General features: G+C 42.6%; 1 protein-coding gene across 1 annotated transcript in view; it reads right to left on the reverse strand.

The window, feature by feature from the left end:
* FUCA2 (alpha-L-fucosidase 2) overlaps nucleotides 1-23,720 on the reverse strand; it is a 265,636-nt gene that overhangs the window by 190,536 nt on the left and 51,380 nt on the right. The window contains exon 3 of the mRNA XM_069607612.1: nucleotides 23,240-23,579. Coding sequence (XP_069463713.1) covers nucleotides 23,240-23,579 — 340 coding nt within the window. The remainder of the gene's footprint in view (nucleotides 1-23,239; nucleotides 23,580-23,720) is intronic.

Raw genomic sequence — 23,720 nt, forward strand, 5'->3', positions numbered from 1 at the left:
CAAATATATTAAACACCTGAAGTGCTTTGCAGATAAACTCGAAAGAGGATACTTTGTTAAAACCTCTTAAGAAAAAATCCTTCTGAGATTTCATTAACATTATTCTGGCATGATATATATATGATATGATGTGGAATTTATAACGCGCCTGTACACAAGTGTTTCTAGGTGCGAGATGCATGATGTCCATGTATGGCAGGGTTCTCCCAGCCCCGGTCTCTAGCAACAGACTATAGAATGTTAGCAGCTCCAGGAGAAGCTAAAACATTACTTAATTCTTCACAATACCACAATTTGGGGTATCCCGCATTTTAAGCCAATAGACAAGAGGCTTGAGTTTGGAGGCATATTTAACATATGTATTACCAAGATGAGCCAGTTCCATTTGAGCTGGTATTGTAGGGGCCCTTTATGGTAGGTCAAGAGCCTTTTGATGATTTATTTTCTCCATTCACTGAAGTGTAACGATATTAGAATAGCCCCAAAACTCAAACGTCAAGAGCTTGAGAAATAAACCTGCCCCTTTAACACATAGGAAAGTTAGTAACTGCCTCCCCTCTCCCAGCAAAGTTTTATAAACTTTTATTGATTTGGGCATTTCATTTGACAGAATTGTGAAGGCGCTGTGAGGAGTCGGGAATAAAACTCGGACACAAGTTAGACATGGTTTTGGCTAAAGACTTATTGATAAATAAAAGGGGTTGGGAAAATGCCTCGCTGTCCCTGCACTAGAGGTGTTTCCCTACATACACTCAAAACAAAGGATCTCTCAGTGTCAGAATGTCCACATCAAAACCGTTCTGTGTCCAAAGTACTATTCAGACCTTAACATTCTAAGGACATAACTAAAAGGATAATGTCTTTGGCCTTCAATGTTTCAAAAATGTTCAAATGGGTAAATTAATAAATAACTCCAACCAACATCTCTCAAGGATATTGCTCCTTAATCCAGAGGTTGTCTCCCCTCCCCTGGATTCTTCTTCCTGGTTTTTTGAAAATAACAGTTTTTGTCTTCCCTCTGGATCACTACCAAAATCATGTAAAATGTATCTTTGGCCTTTGGGTTGTCAGGATACCTGGTATACTCTCCTGCCAAGGCTTCTTGTATTCACACACACACTTGCAATTGCCTGTCTCTGCAACTCCACTTTTGATAATTTGCCACATTAGCCCTTTTGGCCAATTCCTTTTGTCTATAGTATATTGCCTTGTTAGTGTTTTGTTCACACTTCCAATCTTGGTAATTCACCACCAGAGCGTTGTTGGCCAATTCACTTTGTCCGGTAAATACTAACCTGTTACTGTTTCTTAGTCTCTGTACATAGTGACAAACTTCAAAGATTCCCTTCTGTGGTAAATGTACTTTTAGTTTCTTGCTCTATGTGTTAAGAAACAACTTCCTTTCTTTATCTGTTTTGGGTTCTTCAACTTTTAACATGCAGCGTGATGGCCAAAATGCCCCGGTGTTCTCTTTGTCCCAGTGTGGACTCATCGGCTCTTGATGGCGTTTCCTGGTCTGTTCGTAACCCGCCGATGACAGCCACCGGATGCTCTCTTCCTGCTCTGCTTTTGGCTTCCTTGCTTCCTGTGGTTCTGGTTGGGCTTCTCTTTGCGGTTCTCCGGGAACTTTCTTGCTGCTTCTTTCCACCGGCAAATGCCCAAGAGCCCTATACTTGCTTCTAGCAGTCCGGCATGATATCTTCTTTGCGCAGCCTTCCTCTGGTCAATTTCTGAGCCAGTTGGCTTCAACGTCCTTCTCTCAGCCGCTTAGCAACACGTATAGAAGCAGCTCGCTGCTACGAAGCAGTCTGCCATTTCTTCCGGCAATCCTGTTTTAAACATCCCAGGCACAGGTGCACGCTCCCCTCAACAACTAGAACATTGTCTGTGCTTGGGGCTTCTCCTGCTCTGCATTCCTCCAGTCCTCTTCCTCATCGTAGTGTTAAGGTGTTTCTGAGAACAGGTAGCTCCTTTTAACTAACTTGCACGAAAACATTGAAAGAATAGTTTTAACATGCTCCGAGGGCAAGTCAGTGTTTGAAAGTTGATCTGCAGATTGGATTGAGAGAAATTCAGCACTCTTCTTAGAGGAAACAGGGAAAGAACCACAATAGGCCATTAGGGTGTTTTTTTTTTTACTGGAGAGTCATTTTGCAAGGGAAAAGGGGGATATCAGGTCTCATCCTCTGATAACATAATGAAAATATGATGTTTATTATTTATGACTGCAATACAATTAAACTTGCATGTCTGTTTGATTTAAATTATTTGATGTTTTAGATTGTGAATCAATTCGGAGACTCAATTGTCCCTATTGATTAGGAGGAGATGGCATCCTTTGCACATTAGGCTTTTAGAATTGGGGAGGGCCCTTTTGCACTTTCTGCACATTGCACTTTATATATGTCCTGTGTATTCTTGACTATGTATGCTTGGCTATGTGTATTATGTTTACAATGGATCACCGTTCATGAAAAAGCCAGCAGAGGTAGTTATAAAATCAAAATCTATTTAATAAATGTACAATACTATTGTTGTTTGAGTAATAACTTCATTCCAACCTTATTTTGTGATTCTAGTCATCCTCTAATACAACCACTCCCTACCGCAGGTTGTCTCCCACCCATGTGATCCTCCCTCATATAGCCAACCGCAGAGTCAGGATCAGGCAGCGGCTGCCGTCCCCTGGCCACATGGGTGGAGGTCACTGCAGGAAAGGGAGTAATGATATCATTAAATTCATTACGTACACTTCCCCTAATGCTGCTGGTTATCTCAGAACCTATTGGGAAATGGGAAAGGAAGTCTACATTACCCTATTCCCTTCCGTTTCAGGGTCCCCCCATGAAGAAATAGGGCTGTAAATCTAAGAACCAGCGCATGACCCGTACATTGGTGTCTTTGCGGAGGCTCATCCATATTAATGGAAAGTGATCTGGGATCAACCTGAATTTCCGGCCAGTGAGATACGACTCTGCCCATTGTATTGCCCATTGTATTACCAAGGCCTCCAATTCAATAGTGGCATAGTTTACTTCCCGGGGGAATGGTTTTCTACCAATGTAAAGAATGGGGTGTTCTATACCATCATGATCTTGTGAGAAAATTATCCCTAACCCAACATGTGAAGCTTCTGAAGAATTAACTTCCTGTTGAAATCTGCCACCTCCACGGGATCGCTACCCAGAATGGTTTTAAGTTTGGCAAAACACAGTTGGTCTTCCTCCCTCCACTTTATCTTTTGGGGTGCTGCATTCTTAAGCTTATATGTGAGGCAAGATGTGATGGATGATTAATTGGAAATTAATAGTCTATAATATCCCACTAAGCCCAAAAAGGCCCTTAGATATTTCTTCGTCTTGGTAATTGGAGTTTCTTTGATGGATTTCACCTTTTCATCTTGGGGTTGTACTACCCCACTGCCAACAAAAGAAATCCAAGCTACTTGACTGCTGACCATGCCAAGTGACATGTCTTTGTATTTACTGTGAGCTGGGCTTTTCTCAAGGACTTGGTGACTAGATATAGATATGCTGTAAATGTTCTTTCCATGTTTTACTGTGGATTAGTAGGTCGTCAATCTAAGTTCCACAGAAGGAAGAGTAAGGTCGGAGGGCTTGGTCCATCAACCTTTGAAAGGTTGTTTGGGCCCTGTGCAGTCCAAAATGTAACACCTTGAACTGAAACAGTCCAATTGGGGTGGAAAAAAGCCTTTTTCTCCTTGTCCTCTGGGTTAACAGGGACTTGCCAGTATCCCTTTGTCAGATCAATCGTGGAGAGTTCAACTGTGTCTCCCAATTGGTCAATTAAGTTGTTTATCCATAGCGTGGGATTGCTATCAAATTGGAAGACTGCGTTTATCCTTCTGAAATCAATGCAGACCCTCCACGATTGATCTAGCTTGGCAAATAATATTAGGGTTGTATACAAATTGTTCGTTTTACAACTGTTCGAATGACAATTGACCTTTTCACAATTGACCGAATTGTGAAGGTCAATTGTAACATATATGTGGGGGGAAACCCAACGCCAAACCCCCCAAAACCCATATATTACCAAATATTACCAAACCGATATATATATATATACTGTCAATTGTGAAAAGGTTCATTGTGACCCTTTAAATTCGGTCAATTGTTCACTCGAACAATTGTAAACAAACAATTTGGGTAATACCAATATTAGCTCTCAACATATTTTCCACCTCCTCTATAATCACCTCCTTACTGGACTCAGATATTCGGTAGGGTTTTATATGGAACACCTTCCGTGGGGGTGTACGGTTGTAATGCGACATCCCCTTGACCCTTCCTGGTTTAGCTTTGAAAACATCGGGGAACTGCTCCAGCAAGTTTTACAGGTCATCATTTTGGTTTTGTGGCAGGTTGGAAGGAATGAAGTAGTTATGATATGATTCTTCAGGCAGCAGACTAGTTGATACTACTGTAGTACTTTCAGCTGGGTCTTCTCTCCACTCCTTGAGGAGAATTATATGATAAATATGGGTTTTGATTCTTCAGTCAGGTTGAGACACTCGATAATCACGAGGCCCAGTGTGTTCTAACACTTCATAAGGACCATGCCATCTTATTTTCTGAAGATGGAAGGAAAACAAGGACTTTTTATCCGATGGAAAAAGATCTGAGCAAGGCTTTTATCATGGCAGGTTTTCTGATTTTCCTGAGCCCGAACCATGTGGGTTTGTACAAATGTTCTGTCTGTAGCAATGTGTTCTTTTAACCGTTGGGCTGTTTGGGAAAGGGGCAAAATGGCTTTCTACCGTTCTTCCTAGGTTTCCCGTAGCATATCAAGGACATCCCTTGACTCTCTACCATATAACAATTCAAAGGGATTAAATCCTGTTGAGGATTGTGGTGTTTTTCAGAAGGCAAAAAGGGCCCAAGGTGGGATGACGTCCCAGTTGTTGCCGTCACCCTCAACTAACTTTTTCAGGAAGTGCTTTAAAGAACCGTTCCACCAACCAGTCAGCCTGTGGGTGATAAATGGAAGTTCTGAGGCTTTTTTATATTCAAAATGTCCTTCACTTCGACATTAGTCGGCTCATGAAGGTAGTTCCCTGGTCGGTTAAAATTTTCTTCGGGAACCCACCTTGTGAGAAAAATGGGATCAAATGTAAAGGATGTGTTGGGTTGTATTATTGCGCAAGGGAAATGCCTTCAGGGAGTAAGTGGCATAGTCTACGATCAGCCCACCCTTCCTTCTCCTCATTACTCTTCACACTTACCCTCAAACCCCATCTACTTTGCTAAAGCAACTCAAATAGAGAGTACTGAGACAAGGAGGAGTACTAGTGAGTTACCATCACAATACTCACTTAGTACTGCGATGGGGAAGAGTACTAGTGAGTTACCATCTCAACACTCACCTAGTACTGATACGAAGAGGGAATGAGGAGCAAGCCAGAGTACACATGGGTACCACTTTCACCAGTCTAGTGGTTCACAAACAGTGATTGATAGAAGTGAGATAAAAACCAACCAAGGACTTGACAGTTTGTTAAGCCCCTCCCAGGAGGAACTGCAAGAGCCAAGACGAGCCCGATATGCAGAAGGGTGCTGACCGGGACACTGTGCCAAAGGAGAGAATGCGGGGCTGGTCCAGGACAGGAGGGCTGCGTGGTCCAGAACAAGACTCCAGGCGACCCAGAGACCGGGGGAACCACAAAAGCACACCAGCCCGCCATCCTGGAGCAAACAAACGGTGAAACCACTGCAGGGGGAAGGAAGCTCCGGAAAGTTACCAGAGTGCCGTGAATGTGTCCAGCTGCCTCAGGGGAGCCAGCACTCACATAAGCCATAACACAAGGTACTCAAGGAGGTTGTTACGAAAGCTGGAAAGGCGAGTCTGGGAGTTGCACCCAAATCGTGCATGGACTTGTACTAAGGTTTGGCAAGAGAGTGAACAAAGTCTACAGAAAGGAAGAATAAAGCCAGAAAGGCGAGTCTGGGACTTGCATTCAATTCGTACATGAACCTGTCATAAAGCTTGGCAGGAGAGAGAACCAAGTCTACAGCTTGGAGAGAGCATCTTCTTCAGTGCAGCATTTGGTGTGAGGTAACCAGGTCGGCACTCAAGGGTCAGGGATCCATACAGCTTGGAGAAAGCATTCAGGCAACATTTTTGCAGCGCAGCACTTGGTGAGAGGGAACCATGTCTGCACCCAAAGGTCGGGGACCCATAACAGCTTTGAAAGAATATCCACGCTGTTCCTCTTCAGCGCAATAGCTGTTCGATGGTAAGCTAAGCTAACAACCGGGGTCTGGAACCCCAAATAACCGTTTTGTAAGCCTGAGGAAAGCTGGGGAAAGAAAGAAGACAGTTCTCCGACAGCCAAGGAGAGGCTGTAATTCGATAAAAAGAGCCTGATCAAGACAAGAACTGCCTTTTGTCCAGTGGAGGGAAGTCACCCCTCCGGATCAAGAAGACATCACCTCTGATTTAGTTAGCTTAGTGTGTAAGGGACAGAGTTAGGATTTTGACACTGAACATTGGGACTTTTACTTTGGACATTGTGGCACTAGTTATTTCCGTTAAGGCAGGGAAGCACCTCTTAGAGTTAGGGTTTTCTTTTCCTTTTGCACCTTTGAATAAAAGTTAATGGCCAATACCACAACCCCTCTGTGTCAGAGTCTTACATCTGCACACTTACACAATATTATGAACTTTGGACCTGCAGTACATACATCCACATTACACAATTACCTAAACATCTACAATACTAATTTTAGGACTTGACAGCCGATATAATTTCTTACATCATTATATAATACATATTTACCAACTCTTGCCATATTTTGAAATAAGGGTAATTTTCCCTGGTGCATTTAGTAAGTAACACTTAGGGATTTTGATAAAAACTAGTCCTCAATCATAATCATAATATGACGCAATGTTATGTATCCCTGCAGATCAAAGGAGAGGAGAAAACATGTAGAAATAACTCCCAGAAAATCAACGTCCCCAGAATAGAAGGCTAGAAGTGAAAAAAGGCCCCTGAAGAATGTCTGACCATTAAATGCGGTAATCAGACAAAAACAAGTGTAGGTAGGGCAAATTGAATTGTCAGAGTCCCATCTAAAATGACAGGCTTCAAAATATGGCGAAAGTTGGCAAAAATGGTGTAAGAAATATCAGCTGTAAAGTTCTAAATTTAGTACTGTATACAGATTTTTAGGTAATTATGTCATATTGATGTATGTATTGTGGGTAAAAAGTTCATCATATTGTTATGTTCTCTATGCACTGTATGCACTTCATGTTCGCAAGATACTGCAGCACTTTGATCTATCAGTATTGTATAGTGATATTAGTTCTATGCAGGGGGAGTTTGGACACTTGATGCAACCAGAAGTGTTTTCAAATTAATTTGTATTAAATAAATGAAATTTGAGGTTTATCATTGTGATGTCAACATCAACCTGTTGTAGGTTTATTTTATTTTGTGTATTTGTAGCCTGCCGCAGCCCACAGGCGTCAGGGCATAGTGAGAGCAGTAACATCACAGCTACAGGAATACAGTCGAACTAATGCCCAGTACCACGACAAATCACCTGGCTTCCACCCTCTGAAAAGTAAGGAAATCACCCTACTGGAGCAGGGAAGACATCGACTATTCTTGATCGCAAATGTCCCAGTGATTATCTTGCTCAACCTCTCGGCAGTCTCCGACACAGTAGATTACTCCATTCTTCTCTCTACACTGAAGTCGCGCATTGCACTACATTGGTTAGAAGCCTTCCTGGAAGAACACTTAGCCAGAATTACACGGGCCAACATATATCCAAACTGTGTCCCCTCAATTGCAGGTTCCCACAAAATTCTGTGGCTATTTAATGTTTACACCCAACCTCTGACTGATATCTTAAATCATAAAATCTTTTCCGCCGAAATTAGCCAAGTCACACTTAAGTTGGCTACTTCATGCTGACGATTTGATCGTCTTGGATGTAACGCCCACTGGATTACAAGGGAAAACTAAACGCTATTGAACAGTACGTTACATCCAATCATCCATCAATCAATATTAAAACATTTGAAATATTGGTTCTACGAAATCTAAATGGCGGACGGGGGTCGCTCAGACAAACCACAAAATGGACTTTATGCCAAGAAGCTCTGCAAATATCTTCTAGCTTAAAATACCTTGGAATGATAATAAGTCCATCAATTAATGATGGTCCATGGCAGGCTGAAACAAAAATATAATCTAAACAACTTGCAAGCCAGGCACCTATCAACCATAAAAGATTTGGTAAATTTTCACTCAAACCTGTTTTGGCCTTTTACCACCAAAAGGTAATCCCTGTGCGGACATATGGGACAGAAAACGCCCTTGGTTGCTCCTATGAAACTTGGGATTCACTCGAGAACTGCTTTTGGTTGAAAGTATTAGCCCTCCCGAAGGGCGTGAAGACTGCATGCATAAGATATGAATTATCGTTAATATCGATTCACGCCAGGATTTGTTGGAGCTTGCTAAATCTATATCGCAAAACATGTACTCGGGCGAAAATTCCTCAATTTGACATCTTTTACAACGTCTTGGTTGGTAACTCGAATGTCATTTCAATGTGGTCGAATAGATGCGAAGTGTTACTAGAGAACTATGATATCAAAGTCGATATGCTCCATGAAAACCCGGATGTGGCAAAACTCAAAATCTGGCGCGCAGATTGGGAACAAACGTGTATCGAGAGATCTGCGGCTAAGTCAATGCGTGATGTCCCACTGGAGATACGTGGCTTTAATAGTCAGCAGCGCTACATTACTTTGTTTCCAGATCCGCAAGCACGTAGGCTGTTTTTTCTGTTTAGACTAAATATGTTTAAACTGCCAACCGCCTCCGCTCACGGAAGAGTAATGAGCACCTACAACCTGAATGTAGACTTTGTTTGCAAGCTAATGAATCGCTCAAACACTTAGTGCTATTCTGCACTAAGTTAAGATCTGAAAGAACAATTCACTTGGGTCCATGGAGTGAAAATCATCCCTCCTTATGTGCAGTTGAATGGTGGAAGTTGATGTTTCAAGGAACAGACTTCAAATTGGTACTCCCATTAACACGACTCCTGGAGTCAATTGAAAATCATCTGATGATGGCACCTGTAGAGCAAACAGGATTGTAAAATTTGAAATTGTATGAAATGAGACACGGCGGTCTAAGAGGAGAGTGACTAGGAACTGCTATAACTGATGATTGTTTTGTATGTTTGCATGTTGTATGTATATACATTTTAAAGGTTTGAAAAAAACCAATAAAATTAAAAAAAATGTAAAAAATGATATCTTAAACAACTTCAACACGTCGTTATAAATGTACGCTGATGATGAGCAATTAAGGGTCCAGCTTGAACCAGACAACCCATGCAGCCTGACAACGTTTGCTGCCACTCTGTGATCCAAGCCTCGATGTAACAAAGCGAAATCCACCTAAACACAGTAAATTAAATCCTGCTTTGCGCTCCTGCCCTTGAAGACCCCACCCTCAACATATAACCCAGGAATCTTAGCCCAGCCTCTGGCACAGTTAAAAAAAACAAAAAATATGGGCAAGATATTCAATCAGTATCTTACATTTAGCCAACAAATCACCTCTTGGAGGATTAACTGCAACTTCACTTTCAACTAGTCAGCGAGTCAACCAAGTCCCTCACTATGAACCACACAGTTAAAAGGAATCCTTACCTTGATCCTATCCTGGCAGGAATACCGGACGGTCTAATTTGGCCTCCAGAAGAAAAAGAAAAAAAAACAGATCACCCACCTACAGGCCGTGCAAAATAGAGCAACTTTGCAAATCAGGGGCTTTAAGAGATTCAACATCTTCAAACCCAACTCCACTTCAGGAAAAGGTTTAAGACTCTCCACTTCGAAAATGCATTCACGGGCATGATCCAAAACTAAGTTGGCATTTTGCCAGTTCCAGACCTCAATGCCTCACTGCATTGGATGCGTTATTTATTTGATCTTTCTTTTGATTGCTTTTGTAGGTTGTTTTTTTCCAGAGTTGTGAAAATGTTGAAGGCCTGCTCTGCAACCTTGTCTTCCGATCCAACCTGGTTCCCTTCTCTGGCCAATCCCCCCCACAACCCCAAGCTCTGCACCTATGTGCTCTGAAGTATTCAGTGTACAAGTTACTGCTTTACAAAACACCAAAATACACAGATGAAAATCTATTCAGAAGGGATCTAACCTCTTTCCCTGGCTGTTCAACCAATACCTGGCACTCCTTGCCCACCGCATAACCGCCCTCTGCCCCAATTTTCAGTGCTATGCGGATGATACCCAGCTCATTTTCAGGCTACCCTCGGCCTCCTCCCCACCTTCCCTCATCTCCGACTGTCTGCTATCCAGGAGTGGTGTGCCGCCACACACCCACTCCCTCCTTCCCTGCAGCTCTCTGGCCGGCCTCTCTTGGCCCTCTTTCTGCCCCCACCTGCAAGGCTAAAAACCTCGGGGTCATCTTCGACTCCACAGTCTCCTTCTCTCCTCACATCTCTGATGTCTAAGAAGTCACACTACCAGCTACACCTCCTCAGAGGTATTTTTCCTTTCCTCTCCTTCCCTCAGAAGCTCACCGTCTCCAGAACCCTGGTTCTCTCTAGGCTGGACTATTGTAACAGCCTCTATCTAAATCTACCTGCCTCTACGCTCCACCCTCTTCAACTTATCCAGAACAGGACTGCGAGACTCGTCCTTGGCCTCAAGCCCAGGGATTGTATCTCTCCAAGAGTGAAATCTCTGCACTGGCTCCCAGTGGCTGCGAGGATTAAGTTCAAAACCCTCTGCATTGTCCACAGGGCCTTCTGGGGTCTGGGACTGCAATACCTTCAACTTTCTCTTCCCAAATATCTTCCTTCTCGAGTTCTTCGCTCATCCTCCTCCAACTCCCTCAGGGTCAGTCGCTTCTCCAAGCAACGAGTTGGTGGTAGATCTCTCTCTTCGGCAGTGGCCTCCCTCTGGAACAGCCTTCCCACCTCCCTGAAACTTGAGAACCATCTCCGGTTCCGGAAGCACCTCAAAACCTTTTTCTTTGCTTCTGCCTTCTCTCCCCCTCTCCCCAGTTGAATTTCTGGCTGAAACGGCACTGGTTACCTGGCCACCCTTTCTGATCTCGGGCCCAGACGCCGCCAATTGCACACCTGCACTGCCTCCCTGGTAACCCCCGGACCTGGAGACTGTTATTCTGTATCCCTACAGTCACCCTACCAGCACTTATGTCTACTCTCATCTTGCACTTGCCACCAACTGGCCGTTTTACAATCTTATTTTTCTACTTTCCCATGTACTGCACTTTCCCCCACACACTTTTCCCTTTCCCCCTTCCCATGCACTTGCGCGATCTGAATGACACCTGGCATAGTAAGATCGCCGTCTGTCTTCCCCCCATTTCCCCCTCCCTTGCCTCGTCGCACTTCGAAACACTTGTTTATAGGTGCATTATAAATGCCATATCATATCATAGGTTGGGGAAATGTCTCACTTGGCTGGAAAGAAACAATAATGGATTCCATTATATAAAATGGTGAAAGATCTTGCCCCAAACTCCCCCTGCCACATGCTTCGATTGTTACAGAAAACTGTACGGAAAGAGGTCTTCAACAGAATGTTGAATTGACACTTTATATCAAACATGGTCAACAGACAATCTGGTTTTAGGGACTACTTGCTCTACAGTGGCTGAACATCTGCGAGGCAGCTTGGTTTCAACCCATTCTGGTAGCAGTTGCAAGGTGTTTCCAGGAATGAGGTAGGACATGCACCCGAACCCAAAACTCCCTCTAGAAGTTCACGGCAGGTTTCACTAGGCATTACCTATCGCCTGCTGACTTCTATGGGGTTACTTCTGTGTTCCTCACAAAGGGAGCCCGTTACCAGCACAGGCAGTGATCAAACAAAAATGGCAATAGTGAAGGATTTGGATAGTACAAGAACAACATGGCATAGAAGATCCCAAACAAACTGATAGCGTGAAAGCAGACTCCAGTAGTCTACGATTCAATGTACAAAGGCGGTTTGCTACGTAGTCGACCTTTGCGCCTTGACACTTGTAGCATTGTGCCTGCATGATGTTCCAGCTTCTGGAGTTGGCATTTTACAGGACTGTGGGATGCTGTTCTTGGTTCCTCCTTTCGGACTCCAGCTCTCTGTTTAGTTATGAATACCGTCCGGTCCTGCAGGGTTGCCACTGCCTTCCAGGAGAAAAGTGTCTGCAAGCCATATCCTCAGACAGGGGAAGCCTAGCTTTGGCCTAGGGTTCTGAAACCTACCTGAATCTTCAAATATATGAGATCATGAAGGCTGAATGCATCCCACCTTCGTGGGACTGCTTTTGATTGCATGGGCAGGTCCAGGTGTGGAGAATAGTTGAACTACATCTGTGCCAGAGGATCAGAGCTTCATGAATGACAAAATTGCTAGAATATATGGGCGTACGTGGCGAAACATGATGATTCATTTCATCACAAGGGGTTTGTAAAGGGATGTGTACTGGCTCGGTTACTTTTTTCTCCCCTGTATATCGACTCTCTGGTAGGCATATTGCAGGCTGCCACTGACAACCTATCCTGGCTAAGTCGAAGACTGCCTGTACTTCTTGGCGCCAACATGTTTATAATGACCCTTACCCCAAAAGCACTACAGAAACTAATTCAGACTTGCTCCGAATAGATCAAAGAATTGGCCTTGTATTAAATCGGACTAACTCATCAGTACACATTTGGGGAACAAATCGCAGTAAGCAGTAGAATTACACAGGGAGGCAGTTTCACTGATTAATAGGCCCAAGATGATAATTATACAGCAATTAAAGAAATTATGCAATCACACCGCGCCCATCCCTGGGTTGTTTGCTGCAACAATGCATCAAAATGTATTATTGCATGAGTCAGCCGACACGTGTTTCGAGCAGAAAGGCTCTTCTTCAAAGGCTCCAAGTTGTCTTGATGAATGCACACCCAATAATTAAATAAGCTTGTTTGCCCAAAGGTTAAATTCAGATGCCTTATTGGCGGTGCATTAGGATTTCAATCAAAGTATTGCTGGCATTTCGGCAAGTGAACGGCTTGTGAGACAGCCGAAGGACATCTTGGAGCCTTTGAAGGTGGTCACATATTGCACACAAAGCCATGTGTCTCTTGGTTCACTCGTGGCCATATTAAATGTGCCGGCTGAGCTGCCTGCAAATCCCATGGATTATATCCAAGTCTCACAATATTGAGGTTAAAAAAGTTGCCATTTAGACCCATAAAAAGAAAAAAAGGGGTGGGGACGGAGTGTGGCTGTGCGCGGGGCAATCTCTGCAAAACCTCTTTGGTGGCTTCAAACGTACTTGTGAAAATGTGAGAAAGCTATTAACGCCCGCCAATTTAAATATTGTGCTGACCACACTGGTAATGTTGACTCAAGAGGGGTTAGTAGTGAAACTAATCACTAAGGGAAGAAATCTCCAAGATTTTCTTGGAAGAGGTACAAAGATAGACGTGGAAGGAGTAGAAGTCGGGTGATTTGGAAGAGGATCAAATGGAGGCAGCTCTGCTTCAAGGTAGTCATTGAGAGGGTGAAGCGAGTCACAGGTCATGGCGCCACAGATCCTGCCATCTCACGTTTAAATGAGGAGATGTGGCTTAGGGTTCACAAGGGTGAGTTGAGGATGTCTTGGTGGGAGTGGGAGTCTGCAAGACTACTGCCCCTGCCTTAACCTCTGCCAGCTCCGAGTCTTCATAGTCAGTGGGGTGTCACTTATGAAAGCGAAGACTGCAGCGGAATGCACCACTGGGAATATATATAGGACCCCAACATGGTTATGGCTGTATTATAAGAATGTGCCTTTAGTGGCTTATCCAAAGAAGATCACAGCACAGGCCTACAGTGCTTGACACTTCCCTACTTCTACACCCACAGCCATGTCTTGGGGGTGATCAAGGACTAGATGGCTATTTTAGGGTCTGTACCCAAGAAGAAAACTCGACCTAAGCCACCAGATCGTGCTGAAAACATGATCATGACAGTACGTGTTTCTTGCATAATCACCTGGACTAGGCATGGTCAGCCTTTTGGGCGATAGTTCATATTGACCTTGTATTAGATCAAAAGTGGATGTCCAGTAAAGCTGTTCAAGGCAACCAAGTAATTTTGCCCCTTCGGGGTTCTATCCACCCGTGAACTACATATAGCTCAACAGAGAATTGAGTTTTTGGGGAAATGTGGAACATCAGTGGGATTGGGAATTCTTGGCGACTACCGGTCCATTACTGACACTTAGTTACTCTTAACTTACCAAGGTTTAATGATTGGCACTTGGCTTACCAAAGGTTTGCTATTTCAGAAGGAATTCCACACTAGCCTAAGAAGCCTTCTTTCAAAGGAGCCACACCTAGTGGAAGTGATGCGTGAGCTAGTACCCAGTTTTTGTAAAATGATTATTGGCATAAGATGACAGACTGCCCACACCTCAGGCAGCTGATATAATCCCTGTGAGACAAAAGCCTGCGGTTCCAGGAAGTGCACCGGATGTGCACTGTTTGACTGTTGTGATCGACTGTCCCTGTGCCTGTGGCTATGCTAGGATCCAAGTTGGGACTCGCATACCTTGGACCGGTGGAACGTGGATGCTGAGAGCTGAGCAGAGGACGAGTAGGCAAGGTAAAGCACGATAGTGTTCATGCAGCGAAACATGGACAAATGTAACTTTGCACGAATCCGATTGATTGTGGAGACTATTGTGTTCTCTAGCTGCACTGAAGTGTATTTGAACTGTGACTCGCAGCACGGGTTCTTTTTTTCTCACATTGCGCTCTTTTTGAAATACCTTTTTTCTCTTCCCCTTTTAGGAGAGTGGTCATTGGTTGAGCGAGGCTTCCCTCACGCAAGGTCCGCCTCCGTGAACAGCGCCGACACGCATATAATCCTGGTGCACTCGCATCCAGCACACGCATCCAGGAAGTGCACCGGAAGTGCACCGTTTGACTGTTCGACGGTTCGCAGGCTTGCAGGTGACGGAGGCTCAACAATAGCTTTCTTCCTTTTTTAGATACACCCACATATTCATTATATGAGATATTGAGAGTCATACAAAGCAATTTCTGAGAAAGGGTGTACGTGGCTGGTATCTAGCAGTCTGTTAATTACCAACAAAAGTAGCCAAGAGGTTAGGGGTGATCCCAGGGCTCTGTTGGCCACTAGACCGCACTTTTGTTATTGAGCGTATCCTACTGTTGTCCCCCGCTTTTTGTGGATAAGATTGATGGTTGGTACTGAGTAGTGGCAAAGAGAGAAGAGGTACGCCATTATGGTAAATGGCTTAAGAAGCGGAAGATAGTTGAACAAAGTGCATAGTCCGACTAGGCCTAGTGAAGAAAGGATAAATATTATGGCATCCACCGAAGAGATGGCGGGGAAATCTAGTACACAGGTTGTAAATGTGAACTTTGAATGTAATGAATTAAGCCCACTATCTGTATCTCACATTAGCAATGTTGTTACTGAGCATGTAGACACTGTCGATATGGATGAGGATAGCATGCACACTAAGCTTAAACAATCATCCCCCATCAAATTCAATGTAAAAGAAGTCAATGTTATTACAATAACAGATATGGCCATAAAATCTATGATTTCGGAAATGGGGCGGGGGAGAGCCAACCAATTTAAAGATACACACACCCACGCTACAAATGTTGGCCTAAATGATTGTTCAATTCTTGGCCCTGCCATAGAAGAAGAGGTAAACAAGAGAATTACATTCTCCTTAGGACCTTCTACACCAGCTTCAAAACAATCATATGGCAGAGAGGATGTACACATGTTTAGTCTTCCACCACGACATAAACAGGGATCATACACTTTTACATGTGATATGAATGATGCCCAGAATTGGAAAAATGAATGGCAGAAGGAGCAGGCCCAGGCAAGCCAACTTCTTTTAAAAGGCATAATGCCACTGGGTCAGGGTAAATCCCCTATTAATTCGAGGGAAAAAATTGATATGTTTGATGTGACAACAGGGTTGCTTCCTAGGGGAAGGTCTCACGTGGTTGGTGACAATGTTGAAGAAGCCGACTTTCGTCACACTGATATGGTTAAATTTGGTATGGATTTCCCAGTACTATCTAGGATATTGGATCTTCTAGACAAGGACCATGAATTGACGCACCTTGAGCTAAGGAATGTAAACAATTCTATGTCTGAGATATTATGTAAGATGAACAAAATCGAGGGAATGCTATTTACCTGCCAAGCGATATCCTCTCTTGTGGGTGAGCACAAGAAAAGTGCCAAGTTTGTTAATGAGAGTACACAAACCCCTGCTGATTCTGGAATGATCAATGCGAATATGAAATCCTTTGCAGAAATGGCAGCTAGGCCTGGAATTGATAATAACACACCAACTCCAGAGTCCAGACCCAATTATGGGAGTGGGGAGGCGAATATGCTATCCACAGTTGAGCAAATAAAAATTGATATTATAGAAATCAAACTCGCTATTACTAATGGGCAGGGTGATACCATAAACACTCCGACCACAATGAAACAAGCTGCTATCTCTACTGAGCATAGAGCAGATAGTCCTTCAGCGTTGCTCGATTTAATTGATCTCTCAGAAGGGGATATGCAAGAATTGTAGGAGGTGATAGATTGGCCTCCTCAGGATGAAAAAAAAGGAAAAATAGAAGGTGGTCTTAATTCGTAGAGAAAAAAGAATAATTGCCAGAGCACAGAAAAGAAGCACGCGCAATAAAAAAATGATGCTTGCATCACCAAAAAAATAAAATATTACAGTTGGAACTGGTGCTCATTTGAACGAAGCACTGAGCACCCAAGATGATGGAAATGCCTTTGATCTTCATCAACTCAATGATGATGAATCAAAAAAACATTTGGCCATGCTACATGATGAGGCTGTAAACCCTCTAAATTGCCAAAAAAGTATACAATAAAATTGAAAAATGTGAGGATATCAAATACCCAAGACGTGAATATTGAGGCGGAGGAAAGCAGGTGTCAATCTAAGAGAAGTAAAGCTTTCATTAGTATGGGCCCCCCAGGGGCACAAACGGCACTTTCACAATTCTGCAAAATGACGAATAAAAAGACCAATGCCCACAAAATAACCAAGCCAACAAATGTGAAGGGCTATGGGTCGGATAGCATTCACCCGCACGAGGTAAAGATGGCCGCACAGATGGCAGTTGATAAAACAACAAATGAAATACATCACGTGGAGGAAGAAGACGAAGCCCCCCAGGTACCAGACCCCCAACCAATATGTCCACAACAAAAAACTCCACTCGGACATCCACAACGAAAAGATGTCCACAGAGCCAGAAAGTGCTAATACATCAAATAATAAGTTTAACAACGGACATACAAAAGAAACTGACACAGTGAACCAAATGACCATAGAAAATATGGCACCAGGGATGCCAATTATAATGGGGTGGGAGAGTGATGTGGCGATTAATGGAAGAACCAGTTTGAATAGAACATTTATGCTTAAAGCCTTTCAGGCAATTCCATCTTTAAGAACGTTACGCTCGGACGACATAGATTGGATACGATTAGCCACTAACTACAACCACCGTATGATTTGTGGCTTCCAATCAATAATCATTGCTAGGATGGTTTGGGAACAAAGAGAGAATTTTGCAGTGATTGGTTTTGGACCATGCTTATTTCAGTGTGAAAGAGATGCCGAGACCTTCCTAGTAACACCACTCAAAAAGGAAGGGGAGAACAGTACACTAATTCAATCTAGCATGTTATCCAATCTGAATGAAGAAACTATAAACCAAATCCTTACCTTAGCAGCATCACTTAACAAGATTACAACTCCTACCCAAAATAACGATACTCGGACACTCAAGGATAAAATTGAATGCTAGCATACAGATAATCCTTTGCAAATTATGTCATGGAACAGTTGTGGCTTGGCTAATTTTTTAAAATGGGTTAAAAATAATGAATACAATGACCTGCCTGAAATCATTATACTTCAGGAAACTATGCACACAGAAGCATTTGATGTGGCAGGCTATGAATGCTTTATTAACCCAGCATGTAAAGGTTGAAAGGGATGACCCTCGCGGGGTATAGCAGTACTGGTGAAGAACACATGCAGGTTGGAAGTGGAACTTATTTACCGTGCTACTGCTATACTAGCTTTACAATTAAATCCTCAGCTTGCCACGGACACAAAAATTGCAATTGTATGTATTTACTGGAATAGAGCAACAATGGGTTAGACAGATATCGAAAATACTATGGACATAATCTTCGAAAGAATTTTTGTAAGTAGCGACAATGTGGGTGTGTTACTAGGGGGGGGGGCCTAAATTCCTCCTGTTATATTTAGAATCCTGAAACTGTTGATATAAGCAACAATAAATCACTGCACACCATAAAATATGGACTGAAATGTGTAAACTGTCTATTAGGTTGGGACATGCAATTGGTGCCCCCCTCGGATGAGAGAAATCCTGTTACTTGGCAACGTGGACATTTGAAGTCCTATATTGACCACTTTTTATATCTTCCTCTTTGGTATCTTGGTGTGGGAAGGTCAAAATTTGCGAAATGGGATGTAGTGATCATGCCTCAATCTCTATAGGAATGGGAATCTCATACTGGTGCTATCAGTCTGATACAGTACTTAAACTTGTTGAGATGGATAGACCAGGAAGAACTGTAAGATGGAATCCTCTGACTTGTAAAAAATGTATTACTATGATCAAACAAGATCCAGTCTTTAGGAGATACACCCATTGCTATATTGGGGTGGACATGGAAATGGAACAAGAATTGCACACTTGCATCAATATGTTAAATCCAACTCCATGTGTGTCAGCTCGGTCCGTACTCCGACCCAGCATAGCACGCTTTTAGTATGCACATTCACCAACTTAAAATAACGAAAAATGTAAAACTATGACAATTGGCAAAAACAGATTTAACAATGGAAATTTATAAACATGAAAAAAACGTATTATTTTAAAACATAATAATCTTATGAAGGATCTAAAATATGTTACTGCGCTAAAAGATAACCAGTACATGATGCACAACATCCTCAAAAATGATACACGCAATATTTGGACATTATTAAGAACTATTACCATTTCTAATCACCTTATGCAGGATCCACCAATTTTGGCTGCTGCTTGGGAAACATTTCTTACAGCCAAATTTAAACTACCTCCGATATTTAAAATCGATGGTGGGAAAGATTATTCTGCTTATATTCCTGAGTGCTGTCCTTGGTTGATTGACGACATAGTTTTGGCTATTTCGAGACTTAAAGACTCAAAAGCAGCGGGGCCAGACGGGATCCCTCCGTGTTTGATAAAAATTGATCCACATTTATGGTCTATAATACTGAAAAATAAATTCGACAATATCTTTTTAACCAAACAGATTCCCATTTCTTGGGGATCAGCAATCATTGTGCCTATTTATAAAAAAGGCAGTCCTATAGGCCCGAATAATTATAGGCCAATAGCGCTTACTGATGCCTCTTATAAAGTATTTACACAGCTAGTCCTTAAGGACTTACAGGAATATCTAGCTGCAAATCATATACTGCCAAAATTTCAAATTGGTTTTAGAAAATGTATGGGGTGTTCACTTAATGCTACGATTGTCTCACTGTTACACCGTCAGACCAAAGATGAACACTCGGGGGCAATTTATATGGCGGCATTAGATCTGTGTTCAGCATTTGATACGGTGATCAGAGAAATACTTTGGAGTAAAATGACCATCTTGGGTATTCCATTCCATCTAATTGCCCTTATAGCACTCCTCCATAGTCAGACGAATTATAGGGTTAGAGTCAATAGTAAGGGTACCCTCTCGGATCCGATAAACACTGCAATTGGGCTTAAACAGGGCTGCTCGCTTGCAGCCGTTTTGTTTAACATATATCTTATAGATCTGGAATGGAATTGGAAAGATGTAATCAGTTATCCGGCAAGAATCAGTCATCTAAAAATTAATGCGATAAGTTTTGCAGATGACATACTTCTGATAGACAGAGCTCCTTTCAGCCTACAGAACAAACTTTCCAGGACCTTCGAATATGCCCAATCGAATAACTTGAAGATAAATGAAGCAAAATCACAGATCATTATCTTCACAGATGGGAAATTGAGGACCAAAAAATTCAACTGGTCAATTGGCATAGTAAATTTACAAGAGGCAACGGAAATAAGGTACTTAGGGTATTATCTAACAGACCAATACTCTATTTAATGGTGGAATGATAGGATAGAAGGATAGAAGAAAAGTGTAAACCCCTAATGTCACAGATGGGTCTTATTTACAAAAAATCTTTTCCCTAATACCGCTGGTTCAATTTTATTTACTAAAAATAGAACCAATTATTCTTTATTGTCTCGACATCTGTACATCTGACATCGATGATTTTCTCGACATAATGCTAGGTAAATTATGGAAAAAGATATTGGGGCTAGCTCGGTCTATCTGTCATGATGCCCGCCGGTTCAAGCCCTGCGTCCCAGAAAGCGGACATCCAGTCCCCAAGGAAGGACCCAGCAACACCATATAGGGGCCCTTTGGACAGTGTCCTGGCGCCTATGGCCCCAGTCTCATAAAAGACATCACTCCTGGCGCCATAGGCGCCAGGCTCATTATGGAAGTGCTTGGGTGCACTTACCTGATGCAGACCATGCTGCAGGATCCCGGCCTCCTTGAGGCCTGAAAGGAACTACTTTACCTGTGGGACTAATTTACCATCCGGGCGTGGTCGGGGAAGGATACATACCTGATTGGAGGAAGGATACATACCTGGAACTTCTTCCAAGGCTATTTAAACCCCACCCGAACAGCCACACGTGCTTCGCGTTGTTCTGCATCTAGCAGCTGGACGCTCACCGTGTCTGCTCCTGCATCCTGACTTCTGCCACGCCTGCCAGCATCCTGGATCACCTGCAAAGGAAGAGAAGAAGAGAACAGAAGAAGGAAAAGTCCTCACCTGCTAAAATCCGCATCCCGGAGACATCTCGCCGACAATCCTGAAAAGGGAGACTTTTATTTAAAAGCTCATCGCGTCGATCGCTGCAGCGCCGCATTCCACTCACCTTTACAGGGCGCCTCCATGTTCAGCAGCGATCATCCGGATTCGCAGTCACGCCCCCGCGCCTAGGGAGAAAAAGACCAGAACAAAAGGTGAGAGAGAAGGGAATAAGGAAAGCTAAATCTCCATGTTAAGAGTTACCGGTTGATTCATTCCCTCTTCATTTCGGGTCCGCGCCGCATCCTGGCATTTCCGGACCCCGGCCCCTAAGGGGAAAAAAAAAAACATCAGTGTTAATGAGCGAATGAAAAGACATTACCAAAAAAACGCTCATTAAAGACTTACCTGATTTCTACAAGGATTTCACCTCTCATCTCGGGTCGGTGCCTGTTCCCCGGCATTCCGTACCCCGGCCCCTATGGGGAAAAATACACTAGCATTAGTACATTAATGCATGGACACAAGGGGAACCTCTTATCAAAAAACTTACCTGGAAGCCAAGCAAGATGGTTCTCACCAATCCGAAAATCCAGTGAAGTAACTGGATACCAACGCGCCCCTGCATCAGAAGCAGGATGGAGAGCTCGTCCTTCCAGACCCTAAGAAGGATACTTCTGCGAGCCAGACAAACCAGATTTGGGGGCCCGGTCCAGTCCGTCTTCCGAACCCTGCGCATCACCTTAGAAGAGGTCACAGCAGCGCGAACCAGGCCAGCGCCTCTGTGGGAGTCATGTGAGCGTTACACTATCCCCAATGATATTATCCTACATGAATTTGGTTTACTGCCATTATCAGTGAAGAGAAATTGGAGATTGCTTAACAATTACAAAAAAATGATATCGCCTCCAAGAAATTCATTATATGAGGATTTATGAATTATAATAGCTGCAAGAACCTCAAAGGCTCTCAATGAATATGTCGAGAAAATGGAAACGATCTTAGATTTAGTCAATATTACCAAGGTGGAGCTCGTAGCATGTCTTCCATCTAACAAGAGGAAATTTCAACGCTTCTTCTGGTGTATACAGTCTGATAGGATAGGAAATTATAAATCGTTTTATGAATATGCTATGTTTAGAATGAAATTGGGTGAATTATCAAGGTATATTTTAAATTTTCCGGGCCTCAAAGAAAGAAATTTGTACATACGTTTTTGCCTGAATCAATTCCCCACATTCGAACGTATTCAGCATTGGCCAATTTATAAACTAAAATTCATGGCTGAAGCTGTTGAGTGTCGGTTTTGCAACATGACAAACACTGAAGAGTCTTTAAAACACCTAGTAATCTTTTGCTCAAAATTTGAAGTACTTAGAACGCATGAGTTTGGAAAGTACTGGTATTCTGGAACATATAATGCCAGACTGTTATTATGGAATAGATGTATGTGGGGAAAGAGTATTGGTTTGATTTTAAGGTTAACTTAAGTTCTTGAGGTAATTAATGATCACTTAGTGGAAAAAAGATTATAAAGGATGTACAATGCTACTGGATGAAATTTGAATCACAAAATTCACCTGCAGCTGGGATGTGTTTCGGTTTGAAAATTGTGAAGGATGATACCTCCAAACCTCCATAAGCTATTCTATGTATTAGTTTAAAGATGACTAAATGATGTTTCTCTTTTTTTTTTTTAGATATTTATATATTTTGTATATGAAATAAGTTTTATAAATATGAATTGTAAACATGTGATGAAATGTTTTAAGAACGGTAATTGTGTTTTTTGAACCAAAATTTAGATGTATTCGATTAAATTGTAAAGGTTATTTGATTAACCAAAAACAATAAAAAAAGTTTTTAAAAAAGCCTGCGGTTCTGAAAGCTGGATTGTATGGAAGCATAGGCAATAATGAAAATCCTGACATAAAAAAAATAAATAAAAAAAAATAAAAAAACACATGCAACCCATGCAACAAACCATTCATGCAGGTGGAGGAGTAAGGTATACATGAGGAGTAAGGAGTTGTAGGAAACGTGTGCATCCTGGGGATGTATTGTGCATCCTCAAGCCACACACCACAACTGCAATGACAAAGTACATAGGCTAGGATTGCAATGAATTACATGGAAAGTGGCCAGACACAAGAGTACTAAAGGACGATATGAGATGTATGCTAATAACCTACTTTAATGTAAAAGATTATTAAAAAATAACCTGCACGCTTTTAAGCAACCGATACATACCTCTCATTGTACAGCCAAGCTAGAAAGTCTGTGCTGTTCCAGTATGTATCTGGAGCGGTAGCATCACCATCTGACCACAAAATATCAGGCTTATACTGCATCACCAGTTCATAGAGTTCAGGCATAGTCTTTGTAGCAGCAAAAAGCCGGGTCTTAAATTTATTTTTTTCATCTGCTGCAAAAAGAGGGTTGAACCACTCAAAAAGAGAGTGGTAAAGTCCAAAGTGCAAGTCTGTCTTTGTCCTAATTGCTTCCGCCAATTCTCCCACCAAGTCCCGCTTCGGTCCCACATCGACTGAATTCCAATTCCAGGAGTATTTGGAACCCCACAAGGTGAAACCTGAGGAAAACACAAAGTCTCTTTTAAACAAGCTTGTGTGGCATTCCAAATTCAAAATGTTCAAGGATGTTTTGACTTGAAAGGCAAGTGAACCAACCAATTTACCAAAAGTAAGAGGGCACAACAGTTTTTACCGACCAC

Source organism: Ambystoma mexicanum, chromosome 4q, assembly GCF_040938575.1.
Source record: "Ambystoma mexicanum isolate Mex_15411 chromosome 4q, UKY_AmexF1_1, whole genome shotgun sequence".
Taxonomy (NCBI): domain Eukaryota; kingdom Metazoa; phylum Chordata; class Amphibia; order Caudata; family Ambystomatidae; genus Ambystoma; species Ambystoma mexicanum.